This window comes from Eretmochelys imbricata, chromosome 11 (assembly GCF_965152235.1).
Source record: "Eretmochelys imbricata isolate rEreImb1 chromosome 11, rEreImb1.hap1, whole genome shotgun sequence".
NCBI lineage: Eukaryota > Metazoa > Chordata > Testudines > Cheloniidae > Eretmochelys > Eretmochelys imbricata.
Genome location: NC_135582.1, coordinates 39,697,616 through 39,713,722, shown reverse-complemented (window position 1 = coordinate 39,713,722; position 16,107 = coordinate 39,697,616). Strand labels below are relative to the sequence as shown.

The 16,107-nt window shown below is 39.7% G+C and overlaps 1 protein-coding gene across 1 annotated transcript in view; it reads right to left on the bottom strand.

The window, feature by feature from the left end:
- Nucleotides 1-2,855: 2,855 nt before the first annotated feature.
- MYO3B (myosin IIIB) overlaps nt 2,856-16,107 on the bottom strand; it is a 263,385-nt gene continuing 250,133 nt past the window's right edge. Inside the window, exons 34-36 of the mRNA XM_077830392.1 lie at nt 4,921-5,027; nt 4,500-4,546; nt 2,856-2,991 (exon numbers count right to left, since the gene is read on the bottom strand). Coding sequence (XP_077686518.1) covers nt 2,856-2,991; nt 4,500-4,546; nt 4,921-5,027 — 290 coding nt within the window. The remainder of the gene's footprint in view (nt 2,992-4,499; nt 4,547-4,920; nt 5,028-16,107) is intronic.

Below are 16,107 nucleotides of genomic sequence, written 5' to 3'. Positions count from 1 at the left end.
AGCTCTACGTAGATGCAGTTATACAAGTTATAAAGTCCTTTTGCTGGTGTAGCTTCTTTTGTTCAGGAAACTGGCATAAGCTGCATTCCCACTAGAATGGTTACCAGTACAGCTATAGCCAGGGGTGAAAGTAACTTAAGGGACTTACCTGTATGCAGGATGGCCAAGGTCCTGAGCAAGGTGTGTGCAGGGAGGGGCGCTCAACTGGAAGGGGCGGGGCCTCTGGTAAAAGGGGCTGGGCTGGGACCAGACTCCCCCAGCCAGCCCTTCAGCGCGGCCCGGCGGTGATTTAAAGTGGCTGGTGCTCCCGGCTGCCACCACCACTACTGCTACCCCAGGGCTCTGGCAGTGATTTAAAGGGCCCTGGGCTCCTGGCCGGTGCCATCGCTATGTACCAGCTCTTACTGCCGGGCCGGGCCGGACCGGCTTACTTTCACCTCTGGCTATAGCTGGCAAATCCTTTTTAGTGCAGTCAAAGCCTGGGACTCTCTCAGCCCTTAAGTGAAGGGTTATGGCCACTGTGCCCCAATTCAGCGCAGTGCTTGGATCTACTAATATATGACAGAGACTAACCAGCATGGTTTTACAAAGGAAAATCATGTCTCACTAATTTTTAGAATTCTCTAAACTTGTCAGTGAAGTAGTGGATAAGGGAGAACTGGTTCATATTGTTTATTTAGACTTCCAAAAGGCCCTCAACAAAGTCCTGCATAGGAGGGTACTGAAGAAGCACAGTCACAGGGTGAGACACAAAATATTGTCATGGATTAAAAGTTGTCTGGAAGACAGAAAGCAAAGAGTAAGATTAAATGGTTAATTTTCATCATGGTATCAGGTTAACAGTGAGCTGTCTCATGGTTCTATACTAGGTCCTGTGTTGTTTAATTTATTTATTAATGATCTGGAAAGGGAGCAAAATTTGATGCAAAATTTGATGCAGATGATGCAAAGTTATTTAGGTTAGTTGGGACTATAGATGACATAGAGACACCTAACCAAATTAGGTGACTGGGCAACACAGTGGCAAATGGAATGAAATGTCAGTAAATGCAAAGTAATGCACATTGGAGAGGAAAATTTAAACTACTCAGACAGGGTAGTTTAACAATCGTACAGGGTTCTAAATTAACTGTATCGGCTCAAGAAAGGGATCTGGGTGTTGACAGCTCAATGAAGACCTCCCATCAATGTGCAGCTGTGGTCAAAAAGCAAACCAGATTTTAGGATGGATAAGAAATAGGATGGCAAATCTTACAGAGACTATTATAACACCTTTATGTAAATCAGTGGTGGCCTCATCTGGATAACAAGAATGATCAAAGGCACTGAAAAGTCTCCAATGAAGAGAAATGAAAAGGTTTGGGATTGTTTAACTTCGAACAGTGATGAATAACAGGATACATGATAAAAGAACACAAAATAACGACTGGTCTAGAGAAGGGAGTTTGGGACCTTCTGTCCTTCATCTCATAATACAAGAACAAGGGGACATTCAGTTAAATTAAAAGGAGGGAAATTCAAAACTGACATAGGAAATACTTTTTCATATAATGGGTAATTATGCTATGGAATTCACTGCAACAGGAAATGATTGAGGCCAAGAGCTTAACAAGATTCAAAAAGGGGTTTGAGTACTGATATCAAGAATATCCAGAGTTCTCATAATGAATGACATTATATTTCTGTGGAAGGGATATTAAACCTCATGCTTCAGGGTTTAAGGTAATACCTAAATAGTTGAGATTAGGATGAGACAGAACGTGGGGGGCAGATCACACAACATCTGCCTATTGCAAAGTTCGTACATCCTGCTCTGAATCTTCTGGTGCTGACTGTTGTTGGAGACAGGGTACTGCCAGCCAGGATGGATAGAGCAATCTGGGTCTGAGCAATTCTGGCAGTTCCTATGTCCCTATACATGTTAGCATATGCTAAATTAGGCGTGCTTAAACCTCATTGACTTCAATGGACAGTGAATTTCACCCTAAATGAATTAAATTTCACAACACCCCTAAGAGGCAAGGAAATGCTATCCACATTTTGCATATGAGGAAACTGCAGCACAGAGAGATTAGATAATGTATCTAAGATTACGTAGATCTCAGAAGGGAACCCAGTCTTGTGTTTTAGTCAAAAGTACCCTATACAATTATACACTAAATTATTTTGTATCAATTCCTTTTAAAAACTTTGTTGACTCATAGGTGCTGCCGCACCCCCTGTCTTGAAGTGGTTCCCATTATATACAGGGTTTACAGTTTGGTTCAATGGCTCTCAGCACCCCCACTCTTTTTGGTAACTCTTTCAGGGAAAGTATGAACATTACTAAATTAAATACTCTCTCATTAAATACTATCTTATGAGATAAATTCTGAGATACATATTCAGCATTTTAAATGGTTTTTACACAATGCTTTTTATTGTGTTAATTCTTTGTAGTTTTAAAAAAACATATGAAGTTCTGAAAGGCCTATATGACATATAATATTTTTACTGTGACCTCAAATTATGCTGAACGTCAATACAAAGTCCCAGTCCCAGTTCTGCAATGCCATGCTGCCGAGTTTAAAATTATACAGTATCCTGTTTTAGAAGGGATGCCTATTTAGGGCCTGATCCTGCGAACACTTACATCTACAAGTAACTTTATTGACTTCAACAGGACTTCTTATATGAGTAAAGTTAAATGGAACTACTCAGGTGGGTAGTGTTTACAGAATCAGGGTCTAATTTTGCAAGAGGCTTCATAAACTGTAATTATGTCTGTCTCTCTCTCAGACACACATGCAAACCAGATTTGCTAAACACGTGCAATGACTCTTACCAGCATTAGACCAAAGCATAAATGGTGAAGTTCAGCTCTGAGCAAAAGACGCTCCTCTTGAGGAAAGAGAAGATGTGGGGTTGAGTGAGTTGTCATCTTCAGTGATAGATTCGACAGCTGACAATGATTTGTAATATTCATCCTCCCCATCAAGCACTTTGATCTGGCTTTGAAACAAAACACAAAACAAACTATTTTTATTAAGTATATAAAATAAAAAGTACAAAGTAGTTCTCCAAAACCTTAAGAAATATACCTCTCTGTGGATGGTGAAATGAAAACACTGAAAAAGTGTTAATACAAGAAGGGGAAAAGATGGGATGATTTTGTTAACAAGATGCAGCCTTTGTACATGTCTCTCAATCTTGCTGCCACTTTTCAGTGCTTTAAATCTCTCTGTGGGAACTGAATGGCTCTGAGGATTGGTAACAGGTCACACAGCCTTTCATCTCTAGGTCTGCAGTACAGTCACAGCAATTATTTGTATCAAGTATTTTATTTCACAAATGTAGCATTTTTGTCTGATTGAAAATTTTCCACACACAGACTTTGATATTTACAAATACGTTCATTATTCAGAATTGTTCGAACTCCATGGGCAAACAGTTGTTTGTGAACTATGGGCCTGATCCAAAGCCCACTAAAGGGAATTCCATTATCTTCAGCGGGTTTTGGATCAGGCCCTATTTGCTCCAACTGCGTCTTCAGCTTCTCATGATGTATGATTGGACACCGAAATTACATAGTATTATTTCTGCTCCCCGACTGGGGGACAGAGTTTTATAAACTGGAGGAGGTAACTCAAAGAGCTACCAAGAGAGCCATGCAAACAATTCCGGTTTGAACCTTCTCACAAACCCCATTTGCATTAGTATCCACAAGACTTTCACTTTCCGTGAACATTGTTGTGAACAAAAGAAAGTCACTTATATAACTATCTGCAGAAAATGAATAAAAAAGGGTCAAAATACATCAAAGAAAATGTATGGGTGTCACTGCCTGAGGGTTCATTAATATGTCTTTGCTGTGTTCATCCAGCACTAGTTGCTGCGCATGTCAGTAATACATGAAATTTGTTACTGCTGGATGGTGGCTTTTGTGAAATGCAATAGTGATCTCTGCCCACCTCCTGGTGAAAAGCATCCACGTTACAAGTGGTACTAATTAGTACCACTGGTGGCAGTCTTAGCTGAGAGCTAGTGGGCAAAGAACAACCCTTTTTAGGAAAGAACTCCCCTCTCTGCCTTCTCTTAGAACTGGTCCCTCCTGAGGCAGGGCTGAAGCATATTGCTTGGGTGGTGAGAGGAAGCCTGCATGGCTTTTGTCCATGTTATGCTTGCTGTAGGCTAATGAGCTTCAACCTCAAAGACTCTCAGTCCAGCACCTTTTACTATGACTAAATTTGTTTATTTAAAAAGGGGAAGCTAACATTTGTTTGAGTTGTATTGAGAGAGAGTTGGGGAGAATATTTTGTAAGAGCCAGTTCTAGTGTTTGCAAACAGTATTAGATACATGTTTTATATTTGCTTCTGTAGAAAATGTCCAATGTCAATGCACTGAGATATGGTAATTGTTTATTTTTAGAAACTTCTCTAGAAAGTTTTTCATTTTCTGTAATATCACAAAGGACTTCTTCTGTTTACAGTTGCTTAGAACTAAGAAGATAGATATTTACCCAAGTTTTCTTGGCTTCCTCTTGCTCCCTTGATATTCTAGAGTTCCCTGTGGAGAGGGCCAAGAACACACAGTCAAAGCAAAGCAGCAAGTCGTTAATTTTTAATTCAAAGTGATTTTGTGTTGAATGCAAGCAGATGCTGATAATATCAGAAGTCACAGCATAATTTTTTTGATCAAAGGGCTCAAGTGAGCCTGATGAAGCATGCATCTTGCTCGTCTTTGATAAACCACATCAATTATTCACCGTGAAGGCAGACATCCTGACATGAAAGCAACAGATAAAGAGCATAAGCACATGTTCAAGACGAGAGCAAAAGAACGTGGGGGTGGGGCTGGAGGGGCTGGAACAGGTATTAATAACCGAATTATTAACTGGAAACAAAGCCAGTAAAACAGCTTTATTGCCACTTTGAACTCACATTTAACTGGTTATAGTACATGTTGTCCTCAGGGCTATTCAGCATTTTGGGCTGCTGACATCGTCGACGAGGTGTTCTCAGCTTCTGTTTGAGACAGTTTTCTGAACCTACAGTAAGATAACGCAATTTAGTTTTAAGCCATGCCAGGTGCTGCGAATGTCTTAGCATATTTTAGCTATAAGCAGTCCTTTCTTCTTTCCTGTTCACTCCTAGATTTATTAGCAAATCTGTCCTATTCTAAGAAGGTATACAGAAAGTTTGGGATCTCTGTTTTCTGTTTTGGAACTTGGTTTAAACAAGAGTTTATAGATGAAACTTTCTCTGATAACATCATTTTATTCCAGGTTTCAGAGTAGCAGCCATGTTAGTCTGTATCTGCAAAAAGAAAAGGAGTACTTGTGGCCCCCTAGAGACTAACAAATTTATTTGAGCATAAGCTTTCGTGAGCTATAGCTCACTTCATAGTTCCTTGTTCCTTTGACCCTTTATATTGACATATTTTGTTATCTAAGCAGGATAAGCACTGTGACTAGCTAGGGACTAGTAACAGCATCAGCATCAAAACCGTTCATCTATGTTTATAGATGCAACAGTAACAAATCCCTTTGATGAGAATTAGTTTATTATTGTCTTTGTTTTATTATATAAAAAGCGACTTTCTTGATATAACATTCTATTTAAACAGAGAAATCAGTGCCATTTGAGATAATGCCTCCTTGAGTTAATTTGTGATACACTATGGAGTAAGAGTTGGTTAAAGCCATCTGGAACACACACAATTTAAAGATTAGAAAAACATTTTAGAAGGGTGGATTTTGTAGAAAATATGGTTTGAGCTAGTGCAAGCTAACAGCCTTCGTATTTTTGCTTTTTTCAAAAAAGAATATTGTTCTGTGGAATCTATAAGAGGTGATTCAGAAAAAAAAAAAAACAGTTGGAAAGAACCTAACACAGCAAAACTAATTGATGATATAAGCACTATTTTAAGGACAATTCATAAATATGCTAATAGAAAAAAAAATCTGGGAATTAATTTCTTTTCCAAAAAGATCATTCACACAGCCTGTTTTGACCTTTCTAATATCTGATTTTAACATGATTTTTTAAAAAATAATAAATAATCTAATAATATTTCCAGTTCAAAGAAACAGGTGAATATTTAACTTTCAATACAAACATTGAAGGAAAAATATTAGTCACATTACACTTGGATCCTGCCTGAAGAGTCAAATTTGCCCCTCTTCAGAGGCCCAGCACAAGGTCCTTGTTCCACTTAAGCCCCTTTGAAAACTTCAAAACAGAAGCTGATGGGCGGCCCTGTGCAGATGGGGGGGCTCTGTCCAGACAGATCTATTTGTAGGATCTGGCCCTTGATGATAAGATAATTCTTTAAAGCAGTTTTGTGATGTTCCCAGGTCCACAGACTACTGATTGCTGGGATTCTCTAAAGTTTTTCAGGTGTTATCCCCATTTTGGGACACATCCTGCCATTGTTCCAGATGTGAAGCACCCATGGAAATCAGTGTGAGTTTTACATAAAAACCAGTGTCAGAATACGGCTGTCTGTCAGCAAAGATCCAACACTGCCTTCTATGCCAAGGAGCCTTTATATAAGGTCTTTTCAAAAGAATTATCTAGTCCTTAAAGAAAGGATACATTTCAATGCAATTATATTTTTTAAAGAAAATAATTCTGCTAGCATAAAAAACCCCCCAAATTTCACAAACCCAAAGATTTGACAAACTGTTTTTTCTACCCAATTGCAGTAGCTTTTATAACTTGCCTGGTACTATGTAGTGTTCACCTATTATTTATTTGTTCTTCATGGAACTTCAAGCTTGATGCAAATCCATCCCTCAGCTACCACTGCCCATGAATTATTGTAGGAGAAAGCCCATTATCCACATTTGCCTATGTGTGTTTACTCAGTTTTACTCTCAACTATGGTATGTACACAGTGCACAGGTGTGATTCCCACTATGTGACTCAGGGCAAAGTCAGGCTCAAAATCTTAAAGTTATTTGTTTGAAGAAATTAACTCTTTACAACAACAAAAGACCCTCTAGTAATAAATTCATATTATTTGCTAACTATAATCACAAAAGCTTAAGATCTTGATGCTTTCCAGTGTTCTACTCATTTTGCAAAGAGTGGTTTGTGGTTCAAGAAATTCTGGCGGCACTGCCTACACTTTTGCTGTTTGCCGATATTGTCTCTAAGTAGACAAGGTACAAAACTCTTCCAGGGTATATTGCTCGAAAGTCAATGGGAGTTGGATGTCTAACTCCTATTTGTGTCTTTGAAAATGTCCCCTATGATATTTAAATATAATAAAGAGATTATCAATTAAATCTTGGTCCCATTACAATCAATGGACATTTTGCCATTGACTTCAATGAGGCCAGGATTTCACCCTATATCACTGAGCATTTCCAAAATTATTAAGTTTAGGTTTGGAAGAGACCTTAGGATTCAAAACTCTGATTATGTCAGGATCTGTCATTGTCCTCGTGGTGATGTTTCAGTTTTAGGGCCAAATTATGATCTCCCTTACATAAATACAAATCAGGAGTCATTGCACTGAAATAAATTCTTGTTATACTGGTGTAAAGCTAGTGTGAGTGAGTGAAGAATTAGACACTCTTTCAAACATCTATCAGATGCTTGCCAAAAACACGCAATTATTACAAAGTTTATCATCTGTATCCTGCTGTGATGTGATGTACTGGATTATGTGACAAAGGGAATACACTGTATTCTTTTTTCAAAATATATTTTAATTACCTTTCTTTTATTTTCCAGCAACATCTACATTAAAATTTTATGTTGCTATCGTTTATTTTGTCCATCTGAAGTCTAATTTAATAAAGTTTTGCTCTTGCTTTTTATCCCTACACAATTATTTCTGCATATTACACGGGTGGCCTGCAGATTGCGTCCTCCAAAGGAAATACCTTTTCAGTGGGCCCATTTGTCTTAGCATTTAGTAGCATAAAATAGGAATAGTAAGAAAATCTGGTAACGTTTATCATACACTACTGTATCTGGAGAAAAGTGTATTAACATATGCTCTACATTCAGCAGTTAAATAGGCATTTCAAATAGTGTTTTAAAATGTTTAGCTTTGATGACAAAGTTAAGGCCACTGACAGGAAAAACTACTTGTCATTGTAATAACAACAACTATCTATTTATTTTTTTATAAGCACCCAAAGTGTGCTACGTGCCTCTGATATGCCCACAAGAGTCTGTGTGCTACACATTCAGATGCCACTCCTAGAATTAGAAAAGAGGGCCAGCTTCATTTCCTTCACTCTCTCCTTAAGCCAATATTTCTATAGGGCAGATTTGACCCCCTTTCCTCATACTAAATCAGAGACTTAGGGCTAGAATGAGACAACCTATTGCCCTGTGTTAGGGCTAGGGTATTGCTGCACTGCCTCGGGAGCAGTACAAGGATGGACCTGTGACTCAGAGACCCAGTTTTGTTCCTTGTGACAGTGTGAAGTATTACCCCCTAGTTCTTTACCAGGTGCTGATTACTTCTGCCCACTGAACCAGCTCAGCTGCACTGGCTGACATGCTGGTGGTAGTGGTGAAGGGGAAGATGAGCCGAGGCTCCACTCAGCCTCTACCTCTCTCTCTGCCCACAGACCTCGCTTTTCCCCACTGTGCACACAGACCAGAAAATCTGGGCAGAAGCTGCAGGATGGGTGGACAGACACTTATTCCCATTACATCCCTGATTTTTGTACCAAAATCAAAGTAGTCCATTTAAAAAGAGTTAAAACTGGCTGACAGATCTAAAAAAAAGTCATTATAAATTGGGAAACATTAGCCAATAGGGCTGTTTCGAATAGGGTCCTGAAGGGATCTTTTCTTGGCCCAATGCTACTCAATATCAATGATTTGGTAGAAAGTATAAAATCATTGCTGGTAAAGTTTGCAAATGACATAAAAATTACTGGCATAGTAAGTTATGATAAGGACAATTTAATTTTACAGAGCAATCTAAATCACTTGGTAAGCAGGGTTCCCTTGAACTATATGTGTTTTAATAGAGCTAAATGCAAGGCCCATACATCTGGGAACAAAGACTAAAGGTCACATTTTCAGGAATGGGGACTGATTTTGGAAAGCAGGGATTCTGAAAGGTACTAAGGCATCATGGTGGATACCAACCGAGCATGAGCTCCCAGTCTGACACACAGCTAAGACGACCAGTGTGATTCTTGGATGTATAAGCAGGGAATAGTGAGTAAAAGTAGGGAGTTGGTATTGCTATTGCAATACCCTACAGCGTTAGTGAGACCATTACCAATGGAACAAATTTTAAAAGAGAAAGGAGTTAAGGACATAGAGGTAAATGGGATGAAATACAACATGACTTTACAAAGGGTAGATTGTGCCAGACCAACCTGATCACCTTCTTTGAGAAGATAACTGATTTGTTAGACAGAAAAAATAAAGAGGAAACCCTAACCCTAACTCTAAGCTACCTGGATTTCAGTGAGGCATTTGATAAAGTTCCACATAGGAAAGTATTACTTAAATTAGAGAAGATGGAGATTAATATGAGAATTGAAAGACGGATAAGGAACTGGTTGAACGGGAGAATACAATGGGTCACCCTGGAAGGTGGACTGTCAGGATTCGGTCTTGGGATCAATCTTATTTAACATTTTTATTAATGACCTTGGCACAAAAAGTGAGAGTCTGCTAATAAAATTTTCAGATGACACAAAGTTGGAACATATTGCAAATACAGAGGAGGACCAGAATATCATACAAGAAGATCTGGATGACCTTGAAAACTGGAGTAATAGAAATGGGATGAAATTTAATAGTGCACTAAGTGGAAGGTTATGCATTTAGGGGCTAACAACAAGAATTTTTGCTATAAGCCAGGGACATATTAGTTGGCAGTGACAGAGGAGGAGAAAGACCTGGGCTGTATTGTTTGATCACATGGTGACTATGAGCCGTCAATGTGATGGGGCTTTGAAAAAGGCTAACACAGTCCTAGGATGCATCAGGTGAGGTATTTCCAGTACAGACAGAGAAGTGTTAGTACCATTATACAAGACTCTGGTGAGATCTCGTCTGGAACACTGCAATTTTGGTCTCCCATGTTTAAGAAAGATGAATTCAAACTGGAACAGGCACCGAGAAGGTCTACTAGGATGATCAGAGGCATAGAAAACCCATCTTATAAAAGGAGGCTCAAAGAGCTTGTTTAGTCTAACCAAAAGAACATTGTGGGGAGATTTGATTGCTCTCTATAAATACATCAGCAGGAAAAATACCAGGGAGGGAGAGGCCAATGTGGACACAAGAATAAATGCATATAATCTGGCCATCAACGAGTTGAGGCTTGAAATTAGATGAAGGTGTCTAACCATTTAGAAGAGTGAGGTTCTGGAACAGCCTTCCAAGGGGACCAGTGGGGGCAAAAACATAACTGGCTGCAAGACTGAGCTTGATAAGTTTATGGAGGGGATAGTCTGATGGGACTGCCTACAATGTAGCCCATCTGCGACTGCTAGCAGCAAATATCTCCAACAACCAATGATGTGACACTAGATGGGGAGGGTTCTTAGTTACTACTGAGAATTCTTTCCCAGGTGTCTGGCTGGTGCGTTTTGTCCACATGCTCAGGATGTAACTGATCGCCTTTAAATCAAAGTCTTTAAATCAAAATCTTTAGATGTTCTAAAAGATATGCTATAGCTCAACCAGAAATTAAGGTCTTGATACAGGAAACACTGGGTGAAATTCTCTGGCTTGTGTTATGCAGGAAGTCATACTAGCTGATCACTGAATTTAAGAGGCCAGTAGGGACTGTTATAAATATTTTAGTGTGTCACTTACCCTGAGTCCCAATCTGCTGGGGATTGTTCTGTGCTGTTGATCTCAAAGAAAAATTTTCATGCATGAATTTCCCTTTTCATTGCTGCTTCTTTGTTTTATTATGGAACAGGAACATTTTCCTCTGAGTTAAACATAGCCTCCAAGATACTAATAATTTTAATGACAAACCTTGGCCTGGAGGGGATTTGTATATTTCATGTCATATATTACATAGATTACCTACTGATCAAGACACCATCATTTGGACAAACTGCAAAGTACTCCCACAGAACTATACAAGGGCCTCAAAAACAAAAGTCAAGTGCTCTTTAACTCTGAGGCAAGGACTCTTTTGCATCTAGGGGCCCATGTTTCGACCAGTACATTCAGGAAAGTTGCATCCATAAGGAATGTTCTTTTCTAAAGAATTCATGTAATGGGAGTGGAGGAGTGATTCCATCTTTGAAATTCAGCAGTTAGATGTCTCACCTGTGAGTGATAGTCCTGCTTATCAGACAGGCACTAGGTCCATTACTGACTGGAACTGTTAATACTGCCCTTTGAGATGAAGGCAGGGTGCTCCTGAACAGGTTCCCTGCTTTAAAAACCATCTCTTGACGTTGACAATTTTGCCAAATGTTGCACAATTTTTAGGGAATTTCGTAGAGAAAGTGATGAAGAGGCAGCTGCAGTTGCATCTGGAGGCTATAAAATTCATTGACCTTCTTCAGTTATGTTTTACATCTGTGTATGGCACAGAAGTGGTACTAATATTTCTGGGTGATGATATATTCCTGGCAAGGGATGCCCGGAATATATCCTTGCCTATGTTATTAGATCTGTCAGCATCTTTTAACATCAAGTATGATGAATTGTTGACTCCCTTGTAGGAGTGGATGGTTCTTTTCCTTCCTCTCTGAGATATTTCAGAAGGTGGTGCTGAGTCCTTCCCCTCTCTTTTTGAGCGCTCCCAAAAGCTGGGTGTGGCAAGGATCAGTCTCTTGTAACTTTTCTTGTTACATGTAAACAGCATGCCCTAATGTTGAAATATTGAGACACATGGAGATTAACAGCAAGAGGTGAAGAAAGAGCAACCTAATAAATAAAACATACCAGAGCCATTTCATTTACAGGATTTCATTTACTATTAATGAAGTAAACAAATAAAAAACAGATATATCAGTATGACCAAGAAATATAGCAAATATGTGGCTGATTTCCAACCTATATTATCAGCTGAAACATGAAAGTGCAGCTCTTAATTATAGGCAAATATTAGCACAGACTCATGGGATCTCATCATAACATTTCAAGGTCTATATTCATGAAAATTTAAGCAATGTTTAAAATCATGTTAATTTGTTCTTTGTTTGTTTCTTTTCCTGCCAGTCTAATTTATTCCAAATGACTTTGGTTCTCAAGCTTGGTTATATTGATCATGCCTATGTAAAGCATTGTTATAGCCTGGGGAGAAGATTTTTGTGCAAAAACTTGTCTTTGTTCTCTTTTGATACTTCGTAGGTGTTTTGATGCTTTCGAGCTTTTCCAGTTTTTCTCAGATTTGCATCTTCTTTCAAGGCAGCAGTTAACTTCATTTTTCATCCTGAAGTATTGGACAAATGCACAGATGACCTCACAGAGTATGATAAGGTACATCATCCTCCCTGACTGGATGCTAAGTGGATAATTATGTGCAGCCAGTTGATTCCAAGGAACAATCATATTTGGTTTCCATGAAATATAAATATATTCCAACACCAAGCGTCAGATTCTGATCCCATTCATACCAGCATAAAATCAGGAGTAACTCCATTGAAGTTGATGGAGTTACACTGGAGTAAAATTGGTGTAAGTGAAGTCAGAATTAGGCCCTAGGAGTTGAATTATGTCAGACTGATTGAAAAAAAGAAAGAGAGACAGACGTTACAAATGACATGTGCTGCTATGTATATGTCAAGTATTCATACAAAGTCACAACCCTCCAACCCCCACTCCCATACTTCAGGCCTGATTTTTCAGTGCCTTCCACCTTGAGGAGTTATTTAGATTTATGCAAAGTGGATGTAAAACAATACATCATCATGAGGAAAAATCAGGACATCTAAGAGATACATGACCCAAACCAGGAAGTGCTTTATATTGTAGGCCAAAACTAGGTCCTTGAATTGCACCTAGAAACAAATCAGAAGCGAGTATGGGTTTAAGAGCAGAGCTGTAACACGCTCCATGAGACCGGCACTATGGAGTAATCTGGAAGCTATGCTCTGCAATAGCTGAGGTTTCCAAGTGGTCTATGTTATAGATTATTTATTTATTTTATTAATTATTATTATTAATAATAATTATATTATGGTATTTCCCCATATGTGCTGGGTGCTGTAGAAAGATATGGGAAGATATAGCCACTGCAGCAGAAAGATTACAATCTGAATAGAGATAAAGACACATACAGAGAAGGAAAACAAAAGTGGGGAGGGGAGGGAGGAGAGAATACACAGATCATATGGTTATTTTGGTAATTATGCATGTCTCTAATGCGTTTGAGGTTTTTAATGGGAGAATTGGTGTTGAAATGTAGGAGGAGAATGGTGGGAAAAAGACGGTAGGAAGAAAAATGGAAAAGAAAGTGGGAGAGGAGTGGAAGACTGAGGAGAAGGAGGTTGGAAGGGAGAAAGAGAAGAAAAAGGAGAAACCTAGTTGCCAGGGAGAGAGAGCCTGGGGAGCCAAGGAGTTGAGGGGAGAAACCATCACCACCGACTAAGCAACAAAACCTAATTAGTCCACGTTTCCAAGAGTTCTGTAAACCTGGTGACATTAAGAAGCATCTTCAGTCTTGAAAAAAAGAAGACGGGCGGGGAAGGGCAACCTGATAACAGTCTTCAAATACGTTAAGGGCTGTTATAAAGAGCACAGGGATCAATTGTTCTCCATGCCCACTGAAGGTAGGACAAGAAATAATGGGCTTAATCTACAGCAAGGGAAATTTTAGGTTAACGATTAGGAAAAGCTTTCTGACTATAAGGGTAGTTAAGCTCTGGACTATGCTTCCAAGGGCAGTTGTGGAATCCCCATCACGGGAGGTTTTTAAGAACAGGTTAGACAAACACCTCTCAGGGATGGTCTAGGTATCCGTGGTCCTGCCTCAGCACAGGAGCTGAACTGGGTGATTTCGTCAGGTTCCTTCCAGCCCTACATTTCTATGTTTCTATGAGTAACACTACCATCAGGCTACTTAGCACTGACATAGTGCTTTACAACTTCAGACCGCTACAAATGTTAACCAAGGCTGTTCCCTCTGTTTACATAAAAAAGGGGACCTGACATGAGTGGAAGTTATTCTTTCCATATGGTTTAGGGTATTGCCTCCACAGCACCATCCCCTCATCCTTCGTTTCCTACAGAAGAGCATCTATGAGGGCCAGTGCTCCTCAGGAATTTGGGGGCAGGCATGGATGGGCGGTCAATCAGCTACTCTCTGCAGCCCTGTGTCACGCTGAACTCCTGAATATTTGCAAGGAAAATCTGGGGGTTAGCTCCCAGGAGTCACCTTTGTAGCTGCAACCAGTGGCTGCATGGCTCTTGTTGGAGGCATCCCCAGGGTAAGAGTGAGGCAGGACGACAGCAGAGCAGTGCAGAGGGGCATTCACCCATGCAGGATAGCATCTGTCTCCACATCTCTGGAGGTGGCCTATATGCAGATCCTCTGAATCTGTGGGTCTAGAAGGCTGCAGCCCTTGTCCTCTCCAAACCTCTAACCAACAAGGAAATATCTTCAAAGCTGTTGGGTTCATGTTGCAGAGCTTTCAGTCATCACTGGCCTCCTCCCACAGACAGGCAGGTGCTATCCTGCAGATGGCTGCCCCCTGCACTGCTCTGCTGTCCTCCTGCCCCACTCCCACCCATGACAATATATCCAAGAGCCATGCTGCCCTTGAGGGTAGCTGCAGAAGTGACTCCACAGGGCCTGATGCAGGAGGAAGGTGACCTGGCCCTAATTAAGTTAGGATATGGTGCCTTAGCATGATTTGCTTATCCTGGCCAAATCCTGCAGTTCTTGCTCAGGCAAAACTCCCATTGGCTTCAGCTGATGAGGCAAATAGGACAGCAGGATTTAGCCTTCTGTGATTTTTAATGTTAAGTACTTGGCACTGCAGCTTCATAACACCAAGTGTGATTATCTGATTCCTTGGAAGTGTATAGCATTTTTAAGACAAACAGCTCTATAACAGAGAGACATAAAAAACCCAACAACCCCCAAATCAGCCTCTGGTATCACCTGAGATCCTGCACAATAGTAGCCAGCTACAGTTTTGTTTACTCAGATGGAGTGTGTTCATAGTGCCAAGAGCCCTAGATTGCTAGGGAAATTCATTAGTGTAGACTCTTTGATGTCATGTGCATCTCAGAATCTGTAACACACTGCTGAAACTGCAAGAGCTGCCTTTTGTTTATAACCCTAACCAGAACCATTTGAATACACACACTGAAAGAACTCATAACAGAAGCAAAGCATTTTCCTCCATGCAGTGATTCATTACTTATGTCTTCATTTTGGCCACTGCAGCTCTATGTGAAGCCATATGCTTTAAATTATAAAGCACACTAAGCAAATCATAAGTTTTTCAAGATGGTGCATAAGGACTTTTTCTGCATCTGTTTGTTGCCAAAGACCCAGATGATACTGTAATTAAAACAAATATTTTCTGTGATATCAATCATTTAGCTATTTATGAACCATGAGATTATGGCCTTGAGATGCTTTGTTGGGAAACAAATTCTACAATTAGTTAAGATCTTTTTCCCCCCACCAGTACAATTCTGATCTTTCAGTATTTATCATTTCTTTCTGTTTTTATTGTGAACAATGTAACTGTAGAAGGAGAAGGCAGAAGTTAAAACAAAGCAAGCAGTAGGACCAAAATGTCAGTAACCAACATGGATAAGATCAAACCTGTCAACAAATAGCAAGCTCCTGGAAGCATTGTTAAAGCCATGCGTTCCTATTCAAAGTGAACTGTAAGGAAGCTCATCATACACTTTACTGTAAAACTGAAACTAAACCCACATCTAATAGTGAATAGTGTGCATCTATGATTCCAGAGGGGTAATAGCATATTTCCTAACTAATCAATGTCAAATGGGTTTACAAGGCTGCACGTCCTTTAGCTTAGTGAATTGTTTCTCTTCCTGGTACCTGAGCTTGTTTGCAGAAGCTTCTTTTAGGATGGGATTTAATTGATGATAATCTGCTCTCACCTCAACAACATTCTGTCTGATTCTTATGGCCAAAAATCTGGACTTATGCAATTGTGGAAGTTGCCTTTTGGGCAATAATCC